The sequence below is a fragment of the Notamacropus eugenii genome, chromosome 7 (assembly GCF_028372415.1).
Source record: "Notamacropus eugenii isolate mMacEug1 chromosome 7, mMacEug1.pri_v2, whole genome shotgun sequence".
Taxonomy (NCBI): Eukaryota; Metazoa; Chordata; class Mammalia; order Diprotodontia; family Macropodidae; genus Notamacropus; species Notamacropus eugenii.
In genome coordinates, this window is record NC_092878.1 from 18,010,474 (window position 1) to 18,033,152 (window position 22,679).

General features: G+C 38.5%; 1 protein-coding gene across 7 annotated transcripts in view; it reads right to left on the reverse strand.

Moving 5' to 3' along the window:
• RYR3 (ryanodine receptor 3) overlaps nucleotides 1–22,679 on the reverse strand; it is a 750,252-nt gene that overhangs the window by 325,603 nt on the left and 401,970 nt on the right. For all 7 annotated transcript variants that reach the window (XM_072625274.1, XM_072625277.1, XM_072625272.1 and 4 more), the window contains exon 19: nucleotides 15,326–15,518. In XM_072625274.1, coding sequence (XP_072481375.1) covers nucleotides 15,326–15,518 — 193 coding nt within the window. The remainder of the gene's footprint in view (nucleotides 1–15,325; nucleotides 15,519–22,679) is intronic.

The following is a 22,679-nucleotide window of genomic DNA, read 5'->3' on the forward strand; positions in this document are numbered from 1 at the left end:
TAGTATAATTATTATACTAGTTGCCTTTTGGACTTTTGAGTTACTAAACTAATCCACACTCAAAGTGAGGTGACCTTTTGAGACCTAACAATATATCATATCTTAATGGCTTATTTAAAAAGAAATATACATTTATTTAATGCCTTTGCTCAATAAGCTAAAATTGAACCAATGACAAATCTTCATCACAGAATCAGAATCAGAACATGACACAGCTTATCTTGGAACAAAGTAGGGAGAACTTTTAATAAAACAGCTACTCTGGCAGTTGTGATCTCAGCTATATCCAACAGAACATCATCTTCCAAATATTAGAGCCTAGAATATGTCAAAGAATTAGTGTTTCTTCATGACAGGGAGGAGCTCTGAGAAACAGCATGTCCCATGGCATTGTGCTTGAGCCCCAGTTCACTTACCTCAAGTAAGAAGCATTCATCTAACCTGTTCACTCTTCATCTAACACATCTGATTCCTTCAGGTTTTGGAATTCTCTTAGCAACTGTGCTTTGGAAATTATTAATATTAGAAATCTAATTTTTTTCTTTACCGTTACACTTTTTAAAAGAACTGGAAGACTTACTAGCCATGCTAAAACAGAAGACTACATAATTCCATGGTATTATTGCTTCTCAAATCTCAACAAAATAAGAATCATACACAATAAATAAAGAAACTGCAGCTTTCTCCATAGCCTGAGACACCAAGAGCTCCAAGATAACAACCCAGAGAACTTACAGCGGATAAGACTGATCCGCAAATCTGCTTATTCATCCTTTTGTCTACCTTCAGCCCCTTACTAATGCAGAGAGTCAAAACTTGATCCACAAGCTTGTATTCCACCCACCATTATATGCAGCAGAAATGAAAATTTGGGAAAGTGGAAAAGCTTATTTTGCTTGAGATGTTAGTGTCCCTGCTGAAGTACAGCAGTACTCACAAAGAAAACTAATGGACAGCAGAAATGGAAGAGAGCACCAGCATCTTTGCAGTACCACAAACCCAAGGGAAAGTGGGCTGGCATATGGACAGTTATGTAGCCCTAGACATCTCTTGGGGCAAAGCTTGAGACCAGTTAAAAATGAATTCCCAAGCATGGGAGTAGGCTGAGACATTTTTAAGGTCTAGACCAGTCCTGTACAACATGGGCTGCTTGCCAAAGGATTTCAGGAGGCAGTGAAAAATGTAGGGCTGCCACTGCACATTCTTTTCTTTGTCAAGTGATCTGCAGCAACCAACCATCATTAGTCTGTCTCTAGTCTAACTTATCTGCAGCACGAAGTTTTGTCCATTTTAATTATGGCCCCTAACTACTGTCAAGCTGTGCAGGTCTCTTCTAGACCTTTGGGGAATTACCATCTTAGAGGAAGGAGTCAGAAAAGAGAATGTAAGCAAAAAAAAGGAATAACATTTCCACCAATATCAGGAAGGAGAAGATTAATTTAAAAACTTGAACACAAGCAGATAAACTAACAGGGATAGTATTAATAACAGAAGAAAATGTGGCCTTCAGATCATGCAAATGGGTCCAAATATCTCTGAATAAATAGTGTAAGTCAAAAGAAATGAATCAACATTGGATGAGAGAGAGGATCCTATTAATTTCCAAGAGAGCATCCAACCACAGGAAGATGTTTCAAAATGGTTCAAGAGAGAAAAATTGTGAAAGCAGAATTTGAGACCTTCACAGTAGAAATAATAGACTCAGATCCCTATGTATTTTTGCAAAATGAGGCCTTTCTGAGAGAAAATTGTTATACAATTTTTTGATGATACTTCATTGTTATGATACCTTTTAGAAAAATGTAGTTTCCCTGATTAAGTCTTTTAATTAGGTTTATTACTGCTTTTGTTCTGAGGTCATGAGCGCCACCCCTGCCTTTGTCACCTTGACTATGGCATCACAGCTTGAAAGAAGGACTTACTGACTCAGTGGTGGGAGGAGATCCCCATGAAGAAGACACCCACAATGGGAGAAAGACATTACAGCAGGTATAATATGCAGGGGTTTGATGCTTAGAGAGACCATCATATCGGACACAATGGTGTGCTCTCATGGAGAACATAATGCCTCATGAGAAGCGAAACCAAAGCTCCTTGGGACAACTGACACCCAGAAAGGTGCGAGGACATGAATCCAGAGAGATTTCATGGTTAAAGGGGGGAAAGACCATAGGGAGAACAATAATAATGACCACACAATCAAGAACACTGGAAAATTTCTGCCAAGGGGCAATGCTTGTATTCCTTCCAGCTACTACAGGGATTTACACCTCTGAGAGTGAGGTGCAACAGAACAAAGGGGATGTGAAAACAATATCTCCAAGGCAACAATACAAAAACTGTTTTATACACAATAACAGCCACAGTGTGCAAGGACTGTTTCTGACAGACTTAGTCCTTCACAGTAATGCAAGAACCTAAAACATTCCCAAAGGACTCTTGAGGCAAAAAGGCCATCCACATCCAGAGAAAGAACTGTGAAATCAGAACACAGAATGAAGCAGACTATTTTCTCTTGTGCTGTGCTGGTTTGGTTTTTCTCATGGTTTCTCCCATTCATTTTAATTCTTCTATGTAACATGACTAATGTGAAAATGTGTTTAATAAGAAGTATAGAGTCCATACAAGATTTCATGCCATCTTGGGGAGGGAGTGGGGAAAGAGGGAGAGAAAATTTAAAACTTATAGAAGTGATTGTTGAAAACTGAAAACAAATAAATTAATTAAATTTTTTTTTTTGAAAAAGAAAGCCAATGGAAATGACATTGAGGCTCCAATAAGATAACATATGTAAAGCCTCAACAAACTACCAAGGGTCACATAAATGTCAATTTTTCTTATTTTATACCATAAAAAAACACTCAAAAAGAAGGAAGAAAAAATAATTGTAAGTTTTAATTGCATGGATAATAAAGAGCCTCTTTAGACTCTTAGGAATACATAAGTAAAAGGGCCATAAATCAAAGAAAAAAATTTAGAGTAGGTATAAATAGAGCAAGGGAAAAATTCTTTTTAGAAAAAAAGATATAAAAATGAAAAAATATAAAACAAATGAAAGAAGTAGAAGGGGAGAAGGAGAAAAAAAGAGGGAAAGAATTAGAAAAGAGTTGATGTTAAGCAATAGTCCATAACTAGAGAAAAAGGGTGACAAATAGAGTAAGTAGACTTGAAGGTAAGGAAATAGAATTATTTAGAATATGGTTTCCTTAAAGTAGATGAAACAAGAATAACAGAAGAAATATACCCCCCCAAACTCTCTCCCACCTGCTCTCCAAAAAGTAAAAAAAAAAAAAAAAAAACAGTATTAGAGACAAATGGAGGAAAATATAACCTTAACAATCTAAAGAAAGAAAAATTACCAGGTTATTTTTGAAAACAAAATGGCATAGTCTATTGCTTACAAGAAATATATCTAAAAAACAAAAACATGCATCGACTAAAAATGAGGAGCTGCAACAAAATTTACTATGTATTAAGTGAATTCTAAAAGCCAGGAATTGCAATCATGCTATCATACAAAGCAAAACTTTAAAAAACACACGACATAAAAAAAGAAAAAGGAAGCTGCCTTATGCTGAAAAGAATCACAGAGAAAAATAAATATCAATATTAAATTTACATGCTCCACATGCCTTAGCATCTAAATTGATAAAGAAAAAAATAACTGAATTACAAGAAGGCATAGACGGAAATACAATGGTGACAGGAGACCATAATGTCCTTATACTAGTGTTAGACGAATCTAATAGGATGGTAAACATAAAGAAATGCATACAATTGAACAGACTGCTAGAGAAACTAGAATTTAAGGACTAACGATTCCTTCTAAATAGGATTATTTAATGCTATACAAATTTTTCAGCACAGATGTTACAAATAATTGTCAAAGACAGAACGTAACAAAATAGTGTCATTCGACAGAGTAGGAACAAAACACGCAGGTTTGAATGGAGACTTAACAATGAAATACTAAACAATGAGTGGATCCAAGGACAAATCACAGAAACAATGAATAATTATCTGAAAGAAAGTCATGAAACAACATGCTAACATTTCTGGTATGCAGCTGTAGAAGTGTATAAGGGAAAATTATATCCATAAAACATACAATTATAAAATAGAAAGAGAAAGAATTGAACATACAACACACATTTACCAAACAGAAAAGGAGGGAATTAATGGAGTGAATATGTATTAAAATTAGAAAGCCAACAAATAACCCAAATTAAGTATAAAACGTATTAAAATTAGAGGAGAAATAGATAAATCTAAAGCAAAAAAGTCTGTCAAAATGATAAACATAAAAGCTGATTCTCTGATTAAAAAGAAATAGGCCAAAAAATCAAGAAAAAAGCAAAAGAAAAAGCTGAAATCACAAAACACTAAAAGAATTTTTAAAAATGATCATAACTGATTATGCAGTTATATACTAAAAAAAAGTCAAATTTGAATGAACTAAAGAAATACTTTCAAAACTAAAAAACACCCAGACTACTAGAAGATCAAGTAGTGATTCTGAATAATTCAATTGTAGAGAGAAAAAAAAAAGAAAAAGTACCACAAGCTGTAAAGGGAACTACAAATGATGGGGGACAATGACTCGTCCTGATGGATTCACAGGACAGTTCTATCTGTCTTTTAAAGAACAAGTAAGTACCAATACTATACAAATTATTCACAAAAATTGAAAAACATTCTACCAAACTCTTTATCAGACCAATATAGTACTAATACCTAAACCAGGTAAGGATAAAGCAATATAATTCAATATCATTAAGGAATAATGATTCAAAAATTTTAAACAAAATCTTGTGAAAAATATAGTGATTCATTCAAGAGATCATTCCTTATAACCAAGCTGGATTTATAAAAGGGATGTAGGAATGCTTCAACATTAGGATAGCAGTGAATATAACTGATCATATAAAAAAAATCATATGATTATCTCAGTAGGTGCAGAAAAGAGCCTTTGACAAAGTTTAACATTCATTTATCCTATTTAAGATACCTCCTCCAAGATATAATCATAAAGAGACCTTTTTTGAACATAAAAAGTATCATCTATAACCAAAAGCTGATGCTTTAGTCATGATCCCTTGGAATGGGGATATACTGGATTTCCCAATAAATGAGAAAAACAAAGGTATTCATTTTCTCCAGCAACAGTAATTGGATGAGAAATAAATTAGAGGCATAAAGATAGGTAATGAGTAAATAAAACTGTTCCTATTTTCCATTGATATGATAAGGTACTTGGAAAATCACAGGAAAACAGTGAAGACAGTATACCAATCAACACCTTGCAGCCCAACCTTTCCTCTGCCAAGAAAAAATAAATCAGCAGCATTTCTATGTAATAAAAATTAATTAGTCCTAGAACATGCAATATCACTCAAAATAATTAAAAAAGGCATAAAATACTTAGGGATTAATCTTCCAAAGCAGCACTAATTATAGAGTCAATCAGAAATAATGACCCATAGAAATAAAGGAAACTTCAACAGCTGGAAGAATCTTCCATGCTCATGGTTGGCTATGCCAATATAATAAAATGACAATACCGCCAAAGACAATTTACTATTCTAATGTTATACCAATCAATGTTATCCTAACAGATACTTTACAGAACTGGATGAAATAAGAACACAATCTGGAGAAACAAGATATCTAGAGGATCAAGGGAAATAAAGAAAAGATGTAGTAATGAAACCACAAACTGTATTATAAAGCAGTAGTCATCAAAACCATTTGCTATTGGTTTAAAAAATAGGGGAGACCAGCAGAATAGGCTAGACAAGGGAGAACCAGAAATAATGGAACTCAGTAACCCAGTGTTCAATAAACCAGAAAACCTAAGTTAACCAGGAAAGAACTTCCTGTTTCAGAAAAACTTCCAGGAAAACTGGAAATTACTCTGGTAGAAATTGCGCAAATTTGAGATATCCAACACAAATACTCACACAGACTACATATGCCCAACCTAGGGTACAGCATTCTGAGCTCCTATTGGTCTGATCAGCCACAGTCAAGACACACTGAAATTTCACTTTATCATGGTGATGTCATTTTCGTCCTTTTGGAAGACGAGGGACAACAACCAACCAACCAGCTATAATATATATATATATATATATATATATATATATATATATATATATATATATATATATATATACACACACACATATATATGTATAATCATTTTGAAAAATTATTCAGAATTATAGAAATCATGACTCAGAGATTACATTGCTAGGCTCATACCTTAAGGAAGTAAATGATAAGAAAAAAATCCAATAAAGACTGATGGCAGCACCTTCCTCCTCCTCCTCCTCCTCCTCCAGTGTTCCACCCAGGGGAAGGTACACTCCATGGACAACAGCTGCCTTTTTTCCTCCGGGTTTACTGGCTACATTTCTTGTTCAAAGATCAAGCCTTAAACCCAATTCACTCTGGAACTCACAGACTGGACAACAAGTCCCCACCCACCTAGCACAGAGTAGATTTAAATACTAAATAATAACTGTTTCTCTTTTACACAGGAACCCTGAGGGTCTTCCTCTCCCAAATAGATTTTTTTTTTTTGATTAAAGGGGCCATCCCTTGAGCAACTACTTAAAGAAGACTATTCAATGAAAGGGTGTATCTCACTCAAAGTGAGAATGGTGTAAGATCTTAGCCTGAAAGGGCCAGGGTCTCCCATTGCATCCTGCGCCATCTCTGGCATCCTGATGAATATCAAGCCACTGGACCCAGATGGCTCAGGAGAAGAAAGTGAGGTGGGTGGCCTTGCACAGCCCTCCCTCACTCAAGTCAAAGTCAGCTGTCCTGTCATCCTCTTGATACCGTGGTCCTCTTTGGCAATGAAGGACAAACACAACAACCAAGTTAATTAGTACTGGCTATGGAATGGCAGAGTGGATAGGGCTCTGGGCTGGGAACCAGAAAGAGTTCATGAGTTCAAATCTGGCCTCAGATATTTACTAGCTGAGTGATCCCGGACAAGTCTCTAAACCCTGCTTGCCTCAGTTTCCTCATCTGTAAAACAAGCTAGAGAAGGAAATGGTAAGCTACTGTAGCATCTTTGACAAAAAAAATCCCAAACGGGGTCATGAAGAGTCAGACACTACTAAAATGACTGAACAACAACAACACTATTCAGGTCCGACTCTTTGGGGTTTTCTTGGCAAGGAGGAGTGGTTTGCCATTTCTTTCTTCAGCTCATTTTATAGATGAGGAAACTGAGGCGAGCAAGGTTCAGTGACTTGCCAAGGAGCACACAGCTAGTAAGGGTCTGAGTTCATATTCTATCCACTGCGCCATCTAGCTTCCCTGGGACTGCTATGCTGCATGTATACTTCAAATTTTTGCTATATGTTTATCAGTTTTACTGATTTTTTTTTCTCTTTCATTTTTTTAAAGTATCATTTGCAAAATGAGATATCTCTCAGAGAGGGTAGAGTTGGAGGGATAACAGGATAAAATTTTTTAATATAAAAACAAAAAACATTAACAAAATTATTTTAAAACTGTGCACTCAAATGTCTATAACATGAGTCATTTAGCCAGCAAATAGCTCTGTGTCGCCCTGTTTCAATCTAGTCCACCCAACACTAGACTGTTGGTTTCAGAGCTTTCCCAGAGAGCCTTACTTCAGTCCTGATCCAGTCCACACTCCTTTGGCTTCTTCATCCTGAATTCCAGCCAACTACATCTAGCCTCTTCACTCCATAGTCTTTTAGTGGGGCCTTGCAGCAGCTTTAACTTTGCCTCAGGGCCTTTTCCCATTGGAAAACTCACAAGCCATTCATGGACCAGAGTTACCTCAAACTGCCAGCTCTAGATTCCTCTTCAGATTCCTCTAAAGCCATACCTTCTTTTGATCCTGCCTTATGGGAAGGGAGCGTCATATCACTACCACCTGCTACAGGACTGGGCTTTGAGAGAAGGCCCTGGATGGTCAAATCAGCTGCCTCCCTCAATGGACCTCTCTCTAGCCACTCATATATTGCCTGAACTCATTCCTCAATGGTTAACATATTCCAGCCCTCTCATAATCACCCTATCCCAGTGATTCTGAGCAACCTGGATATCTACCTGCTCATTTACTCCCATATCCCATATCATTACCCTCTCCTCCACTCCCCTTCCATCTGTTCCACTGTCCTCTCTGGAATATTTGTTCCATTGTAAACAAACGTTTTGATTGAAAACTTTTGGTTTCTCACCTGCTCCATCTTATGGCTCCTTCATGCTCCTTTATAAAGGCCACCCTTTCTAGTACTGCTTGTGCTCTGACTCATACTCTTGACTCACTCTTTGTGTTAAGTGAGTTGGAATATTCTTTGCTTCTGTTGCTGTTTTCTGACTTACCTTCTATCATCATTACTAAGTAACTTTGCCTCCTTTGGGGCTCAATCCATATTTATCACTAAATCAAAATTCTGGGAGCTATTATCTACTAAATCCCTAGACATTCTTTCATCTTTCCTTAATGAATTCAGTGACTGGCTTAGTCTCCCTATTCTCTCCCCAAGCCCAGTTCTTGCCCTAACAGGAGATGTCACCATATATACTGACACTTACTCAAGTAACTTAATTGTCCTAATTCCTCAATCTACTCAGTTCTTATTAATCCTTTCTCTTGAAGATGTCACTTCATGCTTCATTAAGAAACTGAGGCCAGATCTACTCAGAGCAGCAGCAGACCTTCTTCCTCTACCATGGTCAGCTATGACCTTTGACTCCCCAGAAACTATGATGAAGGGACCCACAGTTGGCTCTGATTTTGGCATCACTTACTCCTCTGTAGGAGTCTTCCAACATGGGAAAGTGGGAGATCATTGCTAATGATTAAGGAAACAGGAGCACTCCAAGCTATGTTGCCTTCACTGACACAGACTGTTTAAATCAGTGATGCTGCAAAGAAGCAAGTTGCAATAAACCCCAACAATACAGTTTTTGATGCCAAAGTCTTATTGGTCACAGATTTGTTGATGCAGTTGTACTGTCAGACATGAAGCACTGGACTTTTATGGTGGTCAATGATGCAGGCAGGCCTAAGGTTTCTATCCAGAAGAAGTATCTTCGATGGTCTTGACCCAGATGAAAGAAATTACTAAAGCTTACTTGGGAAGACTGGGGAGACAAATGCTGTGGTCAGAGTACCAGTGTATTTCAATGATTACCAACGTCAGGCCACCAAAGATGCTGGAATCAGGGCTGGTCTCAATGTGCTCTGAATCATCAGCCAACTACTGCTGCTATTGCTTATGGCTTGCACAGAAAGGTTAGTGCTGAGAGAAATGTGTTGATCTTTGACCTTGGAGGTGGCACTTTCAACATCTCCATTCTTACCATTGAAGATGGTATCTTTGAGGTCAAGTCCACAGCTGGGAACATGCACTCAGGTGGGGAGGACTTTGACAACCGAATGGTCAACCATTTCATTGTCGAGTTCAAGCGAAAGCACAAGAAGGACATCAGTGAGAACAAGAAGGCTGTTTGCCATCTTTGTACTACTTGTGAACGTGCAAAGTATACCCTCTCTTCCAGTAGCCAGGCCAGTACTGCGATTGACTCCCTTCTATACATCAATCACCAAAGCCTGTTTCAAAGAGCTAAATGCTGATCTCTTCCATGGCACAATGGACCCTGTGGAAAAGGCCTTAAGAAATGCCAAGCAAGATAAATCACAGATTCAGGACATTGTCCTGATGGGTGGTTCCACTTGAATCCCCCAAATCCAGAAGCTTCTGCAAGACTTCTTCAATGACAAAGAGCTCAACAAGAGTATCAGTCCTGATGAGGCTGGTGCTTAAGGTGCAGCTGCCCTGTCCCGGCTGCCAACTTGTCTGGAGATAAACCTGAGAATGTAGAGGACGTGCTGCTGTTGGATGTCACTCCTCTCTCCCTTGGAACTGAAACTGCTGGTGGAGTCATGACAGTTCTGATCCAACATGATCCTGCCATCCCCACCAAGCAGACACAGACCTTTACCACCTATTCAGACAACCAGCCTGGTGTGCTTATTCAGGTTTATGAAGGTGAGAGAGCAATGACAAGGATAACAACGTGCTTGGCAAGTCTGAGCTCACAGGAATCCCCCCAGCATCCAGGGGTTTGCCTCAGAATGAAGTAACATTTGACCCTGATGCAAATGGTCTCCTCAGTGTCTCTGCTGTGGATGAGAGCACAGGCAAGGAGAACAAGATCACCATCCCCAATGATGAAGGATGTCTGAGCAAGGAAGACACTGAGCGTATGGTCCAGGAGGCTGAGGATGAGAAGCACAGAGACAAGGTGTCTTCCAAGAAAGCTTACACTTTCAACACAGAGGCTGCCATACAGGATGAAAAAGTGCAAGGCAAAATTGGTGATGAAGACAAACAGAAGAGCCTTGACAAATGTAATGAAATAATCAACTGGCTGAATAAGAACCAGACTGCTGAGAAGGAAGAACCTGAGCACCAGCAGAAAAAACTGGAGGTCTACACCACCATCACTACCAAGCTGTACCAGAGTGCAGGGGGCATGACTGGTGGATTCCCAGGGGGTGAAGCAGCTCCGTCTGGAGGAGCCCCTTCTGGACCCACCATTGAAGAGGTCAACTAAACACAACAGAAGAAAGAGCATTCCACATAGCTTTCCAAAGATTGAAAGACTAAAATTTGTAGCCAAGGCAGTAGGGGTTTAAAACTAACATTTAAGCTGCTATATAAATCTGGGCATTCTGAATACCTGAATGTGTGCAGAGGGAGAGAAGTGAACAACATTGCACTTTATCAGTACTGTAAACAAGCAGAAATGCAATTCTTGTCCTGGAGAATAAAATCTTATTTAAAATTGGCACCATAGAAAAAAAAGAAAGAAAGATAGAAAGAAATTGAGGCCATTTGTATAGAATTTCTTTTTCTCCCCTCATCAATTCACACAACTCAACTATTTTTCCCCATTATTTCTTCCTTCAACCCTGTCTCATATAAATAGTAGCCTAATAGTCAAGGCCAATGCCTCTATAAGGCCCTCTTAATCTCATGCTGTTCTATTTTCTCTAGCAGATTACCTCTTTTACCATTTTCACTCTTACCAATCAATCTACATTCCTATATACTAATTACCTTCCTACTGCCTATAAACATGCCTAAATTTCCCAAATTCTTAAAAATCTTTCATTTGATATGATCATCCCCACTAGTTATCATCCTATTCTGCATGGCTAAACCACCTGAGAAAGTCTTTTACACTCAATGTCTCCACTTCTCTTTTCATTCCTTTAATAATTCCCTAAAATCTGGATTCTGACCTTATCATTCAACTGGAACTGCTAACAATTATATATTAAGTACCAAATTTAATGTCCTTTCCTCTATCCTCACCCTTGTCTTTCAGTAGCATTTGAAAATGATAATCCCTCTCTTCTAAGATATAATCTGCTCTCTCAGTTTTTAATGACTGTACTCACTGGTTTTTCCCATACCTGCCAGACCACTCCTCAATCTCCTTTGCTCATTCTTCACTCAAGTTATGCCCTAGGAGTCTCCCATGCTCTGTTCTGGGGTCCTTCTCTCTTCTTCTTCTATACAGCTTCATTTGTTGATCTCATCAATTCCCACTAGATTTGATTCCAACCTTCCTACACTTTTCTCTTTTTCATGTATTCTACAATTCAGATACACTGGCTTTCTTTCTGTCCCTCCCACAGGCCACTCCATCTCCTGATCCTATTCTTTTCACCTTTTCCTCATGCCTGAAAGGTTCTTCCTCTTTACCTCCACCTTTTAGGTTCCTTCAAGACTTAGCTCTCAAATCTCACCTTCTGGAAGAGTCCTTTCCCAGTCCACATGTTTTCCCTCCTCTAGTGACTCCTCAGATTAATCAGATAGACAGACAGATAGATATATGCATGTTCTCTCCCTCATCAGAGTATGTGCTTCTTGAGACAAGGGACTATGTTTTTCCCTTTTTTAAAATTATGAACTTGACAAACATCGACAAACATGAACATTTCCATGTACAAAAAAGAACAAAAAAAAGACTACAGGAAACACAAGTGTCTCAATTATGAAATTTTAAATTAAAGTATCAACTCTGCCTTTCTTGCCTATGTCATCGTCTACACTTCTTTCTTCTCTCTTAAGTGTATTTTAAAAATATTTTGTTGATGTATTCTTACTTTTCTTATTATTTCTTCACCATCTATATCACTGTCACTCCTTTTACATCCATCTTTGTGTCCTTGCTTTCTGTATACATAGCACATAGTAAGGACTTCATGCATCTTGACTTAACTGATGACATTAGGGTAAGTGTGTTATTATTGGTGTTGTTTGTCCTTCCTTCTGGAAGAATACAAAGACATAGGGAAGGTGATGTCATGATTTGCAAGAGAACTGGATTTAAGTGAGGGCAGGCTGTGCAAAGTCACCAGCCTTACTTTTTTCTCTGGAGTCATCTGGGTCCAATGGCAAGACACAGCTCCGGATGACTAGAGATAGTGAACTGTCTTGTTCCTCCAAAAAACCTAACTTCTCCAAACATGTCTCAAAAATGCACCAGACCAAATCCTGATAGGGACATCCAATAAAAAAAATCATAATGAATTATTTTTTTGACGCCAGATCAGTAAAAAAGGCAGAAATGTTTGTCTATTGGGAATGGTATAAATCAAGGAGGATGTCAACAAAGTATTTCATTGAAGAGAAAGGCTGTGTGCCAGGGCAAGGGGGAGTTCTTGATCCAATGTAGAAAGGCCTAAACTTGTATAGAGAAACAGGTGCCAAATGGCTACTTTGTTGATCATTACCAGTTCTGAGTAGTGTGGACTTAGGAGAGATGTATAAGGATGATATTTGAGGATGGAGAGAAAGGAGTAAGATCAGAAATGAGCAGCAGCTATGTATCTCAGCTCCCAGGAATCAAGTCTGGAATTCCGGATCAAATGGAAGCCTAGCATCCTATCACTTTGAAATAACAGAGTTTTATAAGTAGCTGATAAATGGCTAAGTCTAGCAGCAGTCTACTGATACTCTAAATAGGAAAAGACTATTGGCTTGTTGTTCAGACCCAAACCTAGGTCAGAAACTTGCAAAGCCAAGCCCAGGTAGGAAACAATGAGACCACCTTGAATCAAATAAATTACTTTGGGAGCAATGAAAGTTTGTGGGTCCCCTGAGATCCTAGAATAACAACACTCGATAGCCCAAAGAATGCAATAGCAGAACCATCCTGAGATCTTCTGTCCAGAAGTATATAGAGCCCAGTCCTAACATAAGGTCCAAAGTTCAGAAGTGGGCTGGAACAAAGCAAACAAAAAATAATCCCACTATAAAAAGTTATTACTGTGATAGGACTCTTTCAAAAAGCACAGCAAGAAGAGGATGGCTCCAAAATATGCACACAGAGCTGGGTACGGAAATACACTTCATTTGTGAAGGTGATTATTAATAACCAATATAAGTTCAGAGCTCCCCTCCCTTCTTCCTAAATTGTTTTCTTCAGAAAGATGTCACTGAACATGAGACTGCATTGACTCTCCTTATGATGGTCAAACCCCAACCGACCTTGCAAGGAAATTTAATCTAACGTGGAGAAGGCCACAGTGTTCTACTCAGCCTTGAGTGGAGACAAAGCTTAAGGCTGGGAGGGGTATGATTTAACAGCAGGTGGTCTGATATAGAGATATTTTCTCTGTCCAGGGGTGAAATGAGATTGGACTAAAATACCCTGTTGGAAGGGTATATAAGCTGTGCAGCATAACCCCAAAAGTGAGCTCAGTTGCCAACTGCTGTTCCCATGCATTCATATGCATGCCTGCCTGCTTTGAGAGAAATGAAAAATAAATGCACATACCACCTAACTCAGTTTTTCTTAGACCTAACTCTGGAGGTTGACATACTCAACAGGGAAATAGGAGGAACCATGATTCCAGTGGACTAAACCATGCTTCCCACTCTCTGACAGGGAAATGAAAGACTCAGAGTACAGAATAAGATTACTTTTTTTTGACGGGAGGGTGTAGGGGAATATGGCCAATGCAAAAAATGTCTTTTGTTTGACTGTATATGTTTGTAACATGGGCTTGATTTTCTTTCTCAATTAGGGAGGTTGAGATAGAGAAAAGGTAGCTCTCTGCTAATTGAAAAAAAATAATAAAAAAAAGTTAATTCAAAGGTAAGTGAGAAGAATTAGAGAAACAAACATAAATGACTACAATAACGTAAATACCACAAACAGAAATCTGTGCAACCCTCCTGACCCAGGTGGGTGTAGAAAGCAGCTCAGAAAATACATCCCCCACCCCATTTTTGCAAAGGGCTGCAGGAGATTGGTACTGGCAGCACAGTCAATGTGTTGATTCATTTTTCTGACCTGCTTTCCCCCTCTCTTTTTTAACATCTTGTTACAAGAAATGGCTTGCTGGGGAGGGGAGGTAGGAGAGTTATATTAAGAAATGAACTCTCTGTAATCATAAAAGTTATTAATATTTTCTTAAGCCACAGAACAAAATAAGAAAAATTTTAATTTCAATGGAAGAAAAAACCATTAAACAACACTTTTTTAGAAAGTGGGACAGAGTGAGAGTTGGGATGTCCTCATTTTAAAGACTGATGTGGCAGCAGTGCCCAAAAGCTATCACTTATCTCAGGTTAAATGCCACCATTCCATGGGAAGTCTGCTTGCCTCAAGCTTGTATGCACAGGTCTGATGACATGGGACTAAATTCACTTCTCCTCATGATGAGAAAAATCTTTCTCTGAATTTTTAAGCCACATGATCATACTCCCTCTTGAACTCTTCATAACAACTAATATTTCTCACTGTGTCCCTCCAGGGAAGGGATACAACTATCTACCTAGTGACTCTACCACTGTCAATAGATCCTGTATGATCATTGGATTTAGAGCTAAAGGGAACCTTAGAAGTCATCTAGGGCATTTTTACGGTTGAGCCTAGAGACGTAAAATAGCAATCCAGAATACATAGTCAGTAAGCAGCATTCAGGAATCAAACCCAGATCTTTTTATTTCAACTACAATGCTACATGTGGCCCTCTCCTATATCTGTTATGATGCCACTTGGGAGAATGTTTTAGTTCATAATATAGTTGCAGTTCCCAAATTTTTCATTTCATTATTCAAAAGGACAGGATTATGTCCTATCCTTTTCCTACCACATTTTCTAAATAATTCATACTAGAAATTGTCAAAAGGCCTGAAGAAATTTGATAAATGTGTGAACAACACGGACTTTAACTCACAGGGATGGGGGTAGGGAAAGAAGGGTTGGCCATAGTAATTTCCAGGAACAGACAATATTAACTTACTTGATGCCTGCTGAAAAGCTCACCACAGGGAAGAAGAGCCCATCAGTGTTGAAGTTCTCAAACATTCCCTGCACAGGCTGCCCATTGATTCGGAATGAAATGCTGGGTACACCAAGGTCAAGGCAGCAACTCACCACATCGTCAGACTTTAACAAATGCTGGTTGACAGAAGCCACTGCTCTTGGAACTCGGCCTGGTTGAAAAAAGCAGGCAAAGACAATGAGGAGTAGTGGCAGACTCTTGAAAATCTCACCATGAGAGTCAGATTTGCAAATAGAACATAGGGTCATAAGAGACTATGGAAAGGCTTTGAGATCAACACAATGATGAGTGAGTATAGAAACAGTGACAGACTGATCTTATGTGAGGATTTTCTATCTCAAGTCTGTCTTTGAGGCATAAATTTTTTTTCCCTTTATATAATAAATGATGTGAGACATAAATCTTCAAGGTTTAAATGGGGCAGATAACAGTGCCCAAGATGAAGGAAACTGCCAAAAATAAGAAGGAACAAGTTTTCAAGTTGTATAGCATGTCTTCAGACTCTGGCCAGAATTCAATGTACTGGACACACTTTGGCCTTTGCTGTGCTCAGGGAATCTGAAGTAGGGAAGAATGTGGTGGAACCCATATTAGCTGTAATCACTTCTGAGAGAAATGGCTATTCTAGAATTACGAACAGAGATCACTTCATCCTGGAAAAAAACCAGAATGAAAAGTAGCAAGACCAATCAGGCATCAGATGATCTAGTGTGATCATTTTAAAAAGTGTTAGAGTGTTACAGAAAGATAGGGAAATCCATATCTATTTCTGCAACATTTCTATATCATGATCTTTATAAAGAGTGAAATAAATTTTCTATTATGAGTTTTATAAACTTGATTCCAAGTAAGAAAATTGACTATTTTATTTCTACACATTTATGCCATTTCACTCTGGAAGCTAAACCACCTATAATGAAAATCTTAGTGGTAATCTAGTCACTGGAATGAATTTCTTTGTTTCTATATATCAGGAACTGTAACAGTATATGATATTTCTTTTTTATGCTCTCTCCCCTTTGGGTAAAGGAGGGAAACATATCTGTTAGCTAAGTGATGACATACAGATGTGAGTGGAACATCAAAAACCCATGAGTAAATTGATGGCTTTCTGACTGGCTAAGAATTGGGATTATAAATTGACAATTGAATTATGTGCCAACTAGCCAGGTAAGCTCATCCCAAAACAATGGGAAGTGTTCTGTGAACAAAGATGTACTTCCCACTTAAGGGACATAGAGAAACAACACCTAGATGGTGGGAATAGGGCAGAATCATGGACCGGGTAGACAACAAGAACTTTAAGTAGAAAATAGCAAGCAAGCTAGAGGAAGAGAAGGAAGGGAAGGTAAAAACATTCATTAAATGCCTACTATGTGCCATGAACTATGCGGCAAGGGCTTTAAAAATATCTCATTTGATCTTCACAAGAACCCTGATACGTACTATTTTTTACAGGTGAGGAAATGGAGGGATATAGAGGGATATAGCTAGTAAGTATCCAAGGCCTCATTTGAACTCATGTCTTCCTGACTTCAAGCCTAGCACTCTATCCAGTTTACCACTTAGCTGCCTCATTGGTCCTACAATGTAGGACCAGAAACCACTTAGGAATGGCATAAACTTTATATGCATTTTTCCTATCATCTCAATATAATTATATAAATATATTTTATGTTAATTTATAATGCTCTTTTCCTTTAGCACATAAGCCCTAGAAACCTTATATTTATGGCTTGGTGGGGATGATGGTGATAGTGAAAAGAATGGAAAGAGGGAGTGGGTGTTAGAATCAAGCACAAAGAACTAACGGCAATGATCTGTGGGGGTTTGAATGGATATGACCTATTCATATCTTAAACCTGGGGCAGCTATTCTCAGTATCTATGGGTTGGAGTGGGTATTAGGGTGGGTGTGTAGTATGAGTGGCAAACATAAACAGAATGTCTTCAATAGACTACAAAGACCAATTTTCCTCCCTTTGGAGGATTATTTCTGGAGTACAATAAAACACTAATTGTCAACATTTTCTTAGCCCTAGGAACCTCAGAGGTTCATATAATACAACAACCTATTGCCAGGTTGGGTAGAAGAATGTAGGACCTGACAAAGAAGTCTGGTCTAAACTCTAGGGTGTCCATGGGCACTGATTTCATGCTAGTGGGAACCATGATGTCATTTTCATTTGGGGGCCACAATGAAAAGCAAATGCTGAAGTATGATCTGGAGGCTGAAAGAAAATCATGCCGAGTTTGGACAGGAGAACTTTAGTGAGAGACAGAACAAGCTCGTCCCACCCACCTAGGCAGAGCTTGTATGTATGTGTGTATGGGTATATACATACACACATGTATCTCCCTAGTCTTTATATATAAATATTCTGCTTCAATACATTTCCTTACGTAGTCATAAAGGGAATGAACCTGGCACTAACATCTTGTGGTCTGCAGTGTAGGGGGTAAAATACAGAAGAGTACCAGTGAGGAAGAGGGGCAACACATAATATGGAGCAAGTTACATGTTAATAACCACTGGAGGTACTCCATGTACTCATTAACTTTCTGTGTCAATGACATGGATTATATCTTAAAGTGAAATGACTAATTTCATGTAATATGGTTTGAAATGATTCACTTTGGAATATATGCTTATTATAATAACTTCATATAAGCATTTATGAAATAGGAAAGAGGTGAGGAAGGAATTAAGTGCTGGAACATATGTGTGTATAAATATACATGCATATACATACTCATACATATATATGTATATATGTTTTTAGAATTAATAAAGCAACAAGCATTTTTAAGGTATGTATTATATGTCAGACACTATGAGATATAAAGAAAGGCAAAAAAAAAAGAAAACAAAATTCTTACCTCATGGAGTTCACATTCTAATAAGGGAAACACATAAATCACAAGGTATATATAGAGAGGTAGAAGATATATACAGAGTACATTAAAGGTAATCTTAAAAGGGAAAGTACACACAGTATAGGGGAACTAAAGAAGACCTGCCACAGAAAGTGGGATTTGAGCTGAGTTTGGAAATCAAGAAAATGAAGCGGTTGAGGTAAGAAGTGAAGAGTGTTTGAACACAGAGGACAATCAGTGTAAAGGGAGATAAAGTGTTGTATGTAAGGAAATGCAAGTAGATCAGTGTTAGTACATAACCAAGTATGTGGAGGGAAGTAAAGTTTTAAGAAAACCAGAAATACAGAAATAGGAGAGGTTGTAAAGGGCTTTAAAACACAGATTGACATTTGATCCTGAAGATGATACTGAACCACTGAAAATAACTGAGTAAGAGGATGATTTGGTCAGATTTGTGCTTTAGGAAAATCACTTTGGAAACTGAATGAAGGAGGAATTGGAGTAGGGAGAGACCTGAGGCAGGGAAACCAACTATCAGCTACTGCAATAGTCCTGGCAGTTGTCAAAACAAGGACCTCAACTTGGGTGGGGTTGTGTGAATGGAGAGAAGGGAAAATATATGAGAGGTGCTACAGGAACAGAAATATTTGGCAGTGCAATCTTGATGTGAGAAGTCAACATGACAAAGAGGTTGTAAGCTTGGGTAAACTGGAAGAATGGTGGTTTCCTTGAGAGTAATAGGAAAGTTTGTGGGAGAGGAGAAGATTTGGAGGTAAAGGTAATGCCTTATGTTTTGGATATGTGCTTGAGATGTTTATGGGACATCCAGCTGAGGTTTTCCAAAAGGCAAGTGGTAACTGAGAACTGGCAGGAGAGAGATTAGATCTGGAGAGGTTATGTTTGTGAATAATCTGCATAGAGATTGTAACTGAACCAATGAGAGTTGATGAGATCACCAAGTGATATAGTATAAAGGGGGAAGAGAAGAGGGCCCTAGAAGAAGCCCTGAGGAACACTCCTCATTAGAAGGCAGGACATGACTGAAGATCTAATAAAGAAGACTACAGAAGAATAATCATACAGGTAGGAGAAAAACTAAGAGCAAGAAGAGTTACAAAAATTTAGAGGAGGAAGAATGTTTAAGAGGTTGTCACCATTGTCAAATGCTGCAGAAAGTTCAAGAAGTATAAAGGTAAAAAAAGGGACTTCAGGTTTGGCAATCAAGACATCAGTGGGAACTTTGGAGGGCATTTTCAGTTGAAAGATAAGGTCAGAAATCAGAACACAGATGGTTATGGAGAACATCAGAGGAGATGAGGTGGAGACACTTTATGTGAATAGTTTTCTCAAGGAGTTTAGCCAGGAAGAGAAGGTAAGCTACAGTATGACAGCTCGTGGAGAGAGTGTAAGAATGGGGGACATGTTTGTAGGCATCAAGAAAGGAGCCAGTAGGTAGGGAGGAAGTGAATGACAGAAAGAGTTATGATGTTGGGGAGGGGTACAATCTTCTGGAGAAGATGGGAATGGATGTAGAGGGGCTGACTCTGGCAAAGAGAAAGGTCAACTCTTCTTTCAAGGCAGTGATGACAGAGAAGTTAGTGCGAAAATACATCGGAGTGATGTCAGAAAAGGGAGCAGGAGGCAAAGAGCTAGCTCCTAGTGAATGGAATAAATATTTCCAGTGAAGTAGAAAGCTAAGTCCACAGACAAGATGGTAGAAAACAGGATGTCTCAAGAGATTTGAGAAGAAATGAAAAGTTTTGAAACAATTTCTGTGCCATTTCTGTGAAGGCTGAGGTAGCAAATCAATTAGAAAAGAATAAGATAAATGCTTGCTGCAATGAAAACACATTTAACATCAGATAATGTGAATATGGAGTGGACTGATTCATCACGGTTCCTTGATTTCTCCAGGTTCCTTTGGCAGCATTTGAAGCAAAGTAAAAGAGGCAGAAGATGGGAGTGATCTATGCTTGGAATTTGCCAAGGTGTGAATGGTGACTGGACAGGAAGGCAACAGATCAAGAGGAGAGAATAACACAGGTTGAACTAATTGACCAAAAGATCAAACTATGGAAGGGAGGAGGGTGGATTCAGTGCAAGAGGGAAAAACTTGAGTAGAGGTATTGGAAATCATGGGGAGGATGAAGGACAAGGTGAGGGATCATATGTAAGAGGGAATGATCAAAGATTACAATTAAAAGAACTTCAGAGTTCATGAAGATAGAAGTAGAACATTTGTGGTATCACGACAGAAAGTTCAAGTGTATGACCATATCTGTGTGTAGCTGAAGTGAAGTGCAGGGATATGCCACAGGAGTTGAGAAGACTGAAGAATTTTTGAAGTCAGGATGTTTGAGCATATGCTAATACATATGCTAAAGTTTCGTACTATGAGGGCAGGAACTGGAGGGAAAAGAAATTCTGAGTCAGGTGCTGAACTCACTGAGGGAAGGAAAGAATCCCTTCTGGAACCACTTCCTGGTGGTTGCTAGAGGTTGCTGAGTGAGCATAGCAGGAGAGTCTGGAAGGATAAAAATGGGTAAAAAGATTTCATTCTCATCACTAGTTCTAAGGCTCCAGGTGATGATCCCATGAGCCTGCCTTCATGATTGTCAACGTACTGACCTCAACAATACTACAAGGAGGGTGTCACAAAACAACCAAAGTTAAGCTAGATAGAGCAGAATTTTGAAAAAAGTCAAATGACAACTGCATATATCATAAATGTGATAGACAATTTGCCATATGTAGGTTGACCCTGACCAAGGAATTCTGTCAAAATATTAAAGGAAGATCCAGATTCATGATTTTTTCTTTTGGTAACATCATCAAAGGACAAGACAAAATGATGGAGGTAAGAAAAAAAAATCTACATTTAGTGAAAAAAAAATCCCTTCTTGAATGCTCACCCTCAAACAAGCACAGAGTACTTGATACTTTCAAAACAACAAAGAGATTTACAATGCTATACAACGGAAATATCATGAGAAGACTGTGTATAAGAAACCATTCTTTCTTGCCAGATAATAAGTTTTCAGTGACTACAGACACTAATTGTTTTGTTTCTTTTTATTTTAAACAAATACAAAAGACGAAAAGAAAAAAATAAACAAATACTAAAACTAAAATAATACAAAATAAGAAAAGGAAAAAAGCATTGTCACATGCACAGAAGAATGTGAGAGAGGATTCAAAATATACAGCAACAAATTTCCATTTCAAGAAAGTCTATATAATACTATGCATTGTGTTCAGACCCGTCCATCTTTTGTTTGCTTCCTTGTAAGTTTTCTTTTGTCCTCGGCCATGCACTTTTTTGGTCTTTTTTACCCGTTCCCCGCCCCCCCCCCCCCACTCCAGTCTGTCATCCTCTTCTGAAGATGAACCCTGGTCTTCTCTATTCCCACAGCAACTTTCTATGGTTGAATTCTTTCTCTTTTGCCTTCACATTTTTTTTCATTTGTAGTGACTTTTTTTTTTAATCATCCCTAGCCCTGGTGTGGGGGAAGGTACCTCTGGTCTCAGATCCTCTTTCAGTTCTCCCCTCTGGCCTAGAACAAAAAGGAAGACCTCCAGCCTCTAGTAAGTGCCCACAGTCTGTGGAATCCCTCCCTCACTGCATCTTTACTCACCCTACTTGTGCTGGGTCTCTTGCCCAGAGCTGCATCTCCAGCACATCTGGGTTTGGTGTTCCTTGTCAGCAGAGATTCCTTCAATCTTCCCTGGCTCAGACACCCAACTCCCCTCACTGTCCTGGGGCCTGGGCAGCCTCCCAACTCAGCTAACTCCAGGACTCACAGCTTGGAGGTGTTGATTCTTCACAGGGATCAAACCTCATCCTGGGACTTTTCTTCAGATCTTCTCAGACTGTCCTGGGAGGACCATTGTTCTGCCCAGACTCTTATTTACTTTTACTGTTCTATGTTAGCCCTGAGGCACTATTTTATCTTGTTTGTGGAAGAAACCTGAAGAGCTTGGAATTTTCTGACCTATGCAGCCATCTTCCCAGAATCTTCTCTGAGACTATTAAGAGTAGCTGGGATTTCTCTTTCCTTGGACACCTTTTTTTTCTTTTTAAAGGAAAGATCTTTATGTGATTTAAAAGCTAAGACCTATCTATCATGAAGCAGACAAGGAACTACACAAAAGTTCCTTTCTAAATGTTGGTTTTAATAAAAAATAATGTAAAGAAAAGATTTTTTTTTTTTTTTTTACTATATAGAGAGACTGACGTTCTCATGGGCCTAAACAGAACCCCAAAGCACTCAAGATTTTGCCACTGCCAGATGTGTATAATAAAAGAAAGGAATTCAGACTAGGTGGATGAAGAACACAGATGCTGACTCTTTAGCCTAGTTTTTGTTCTTGCTTAAATTCATTTGCATCTAAGTGAAAGAATCTTGGGACTGTATCAGATTGTTTGCACCCTAAGC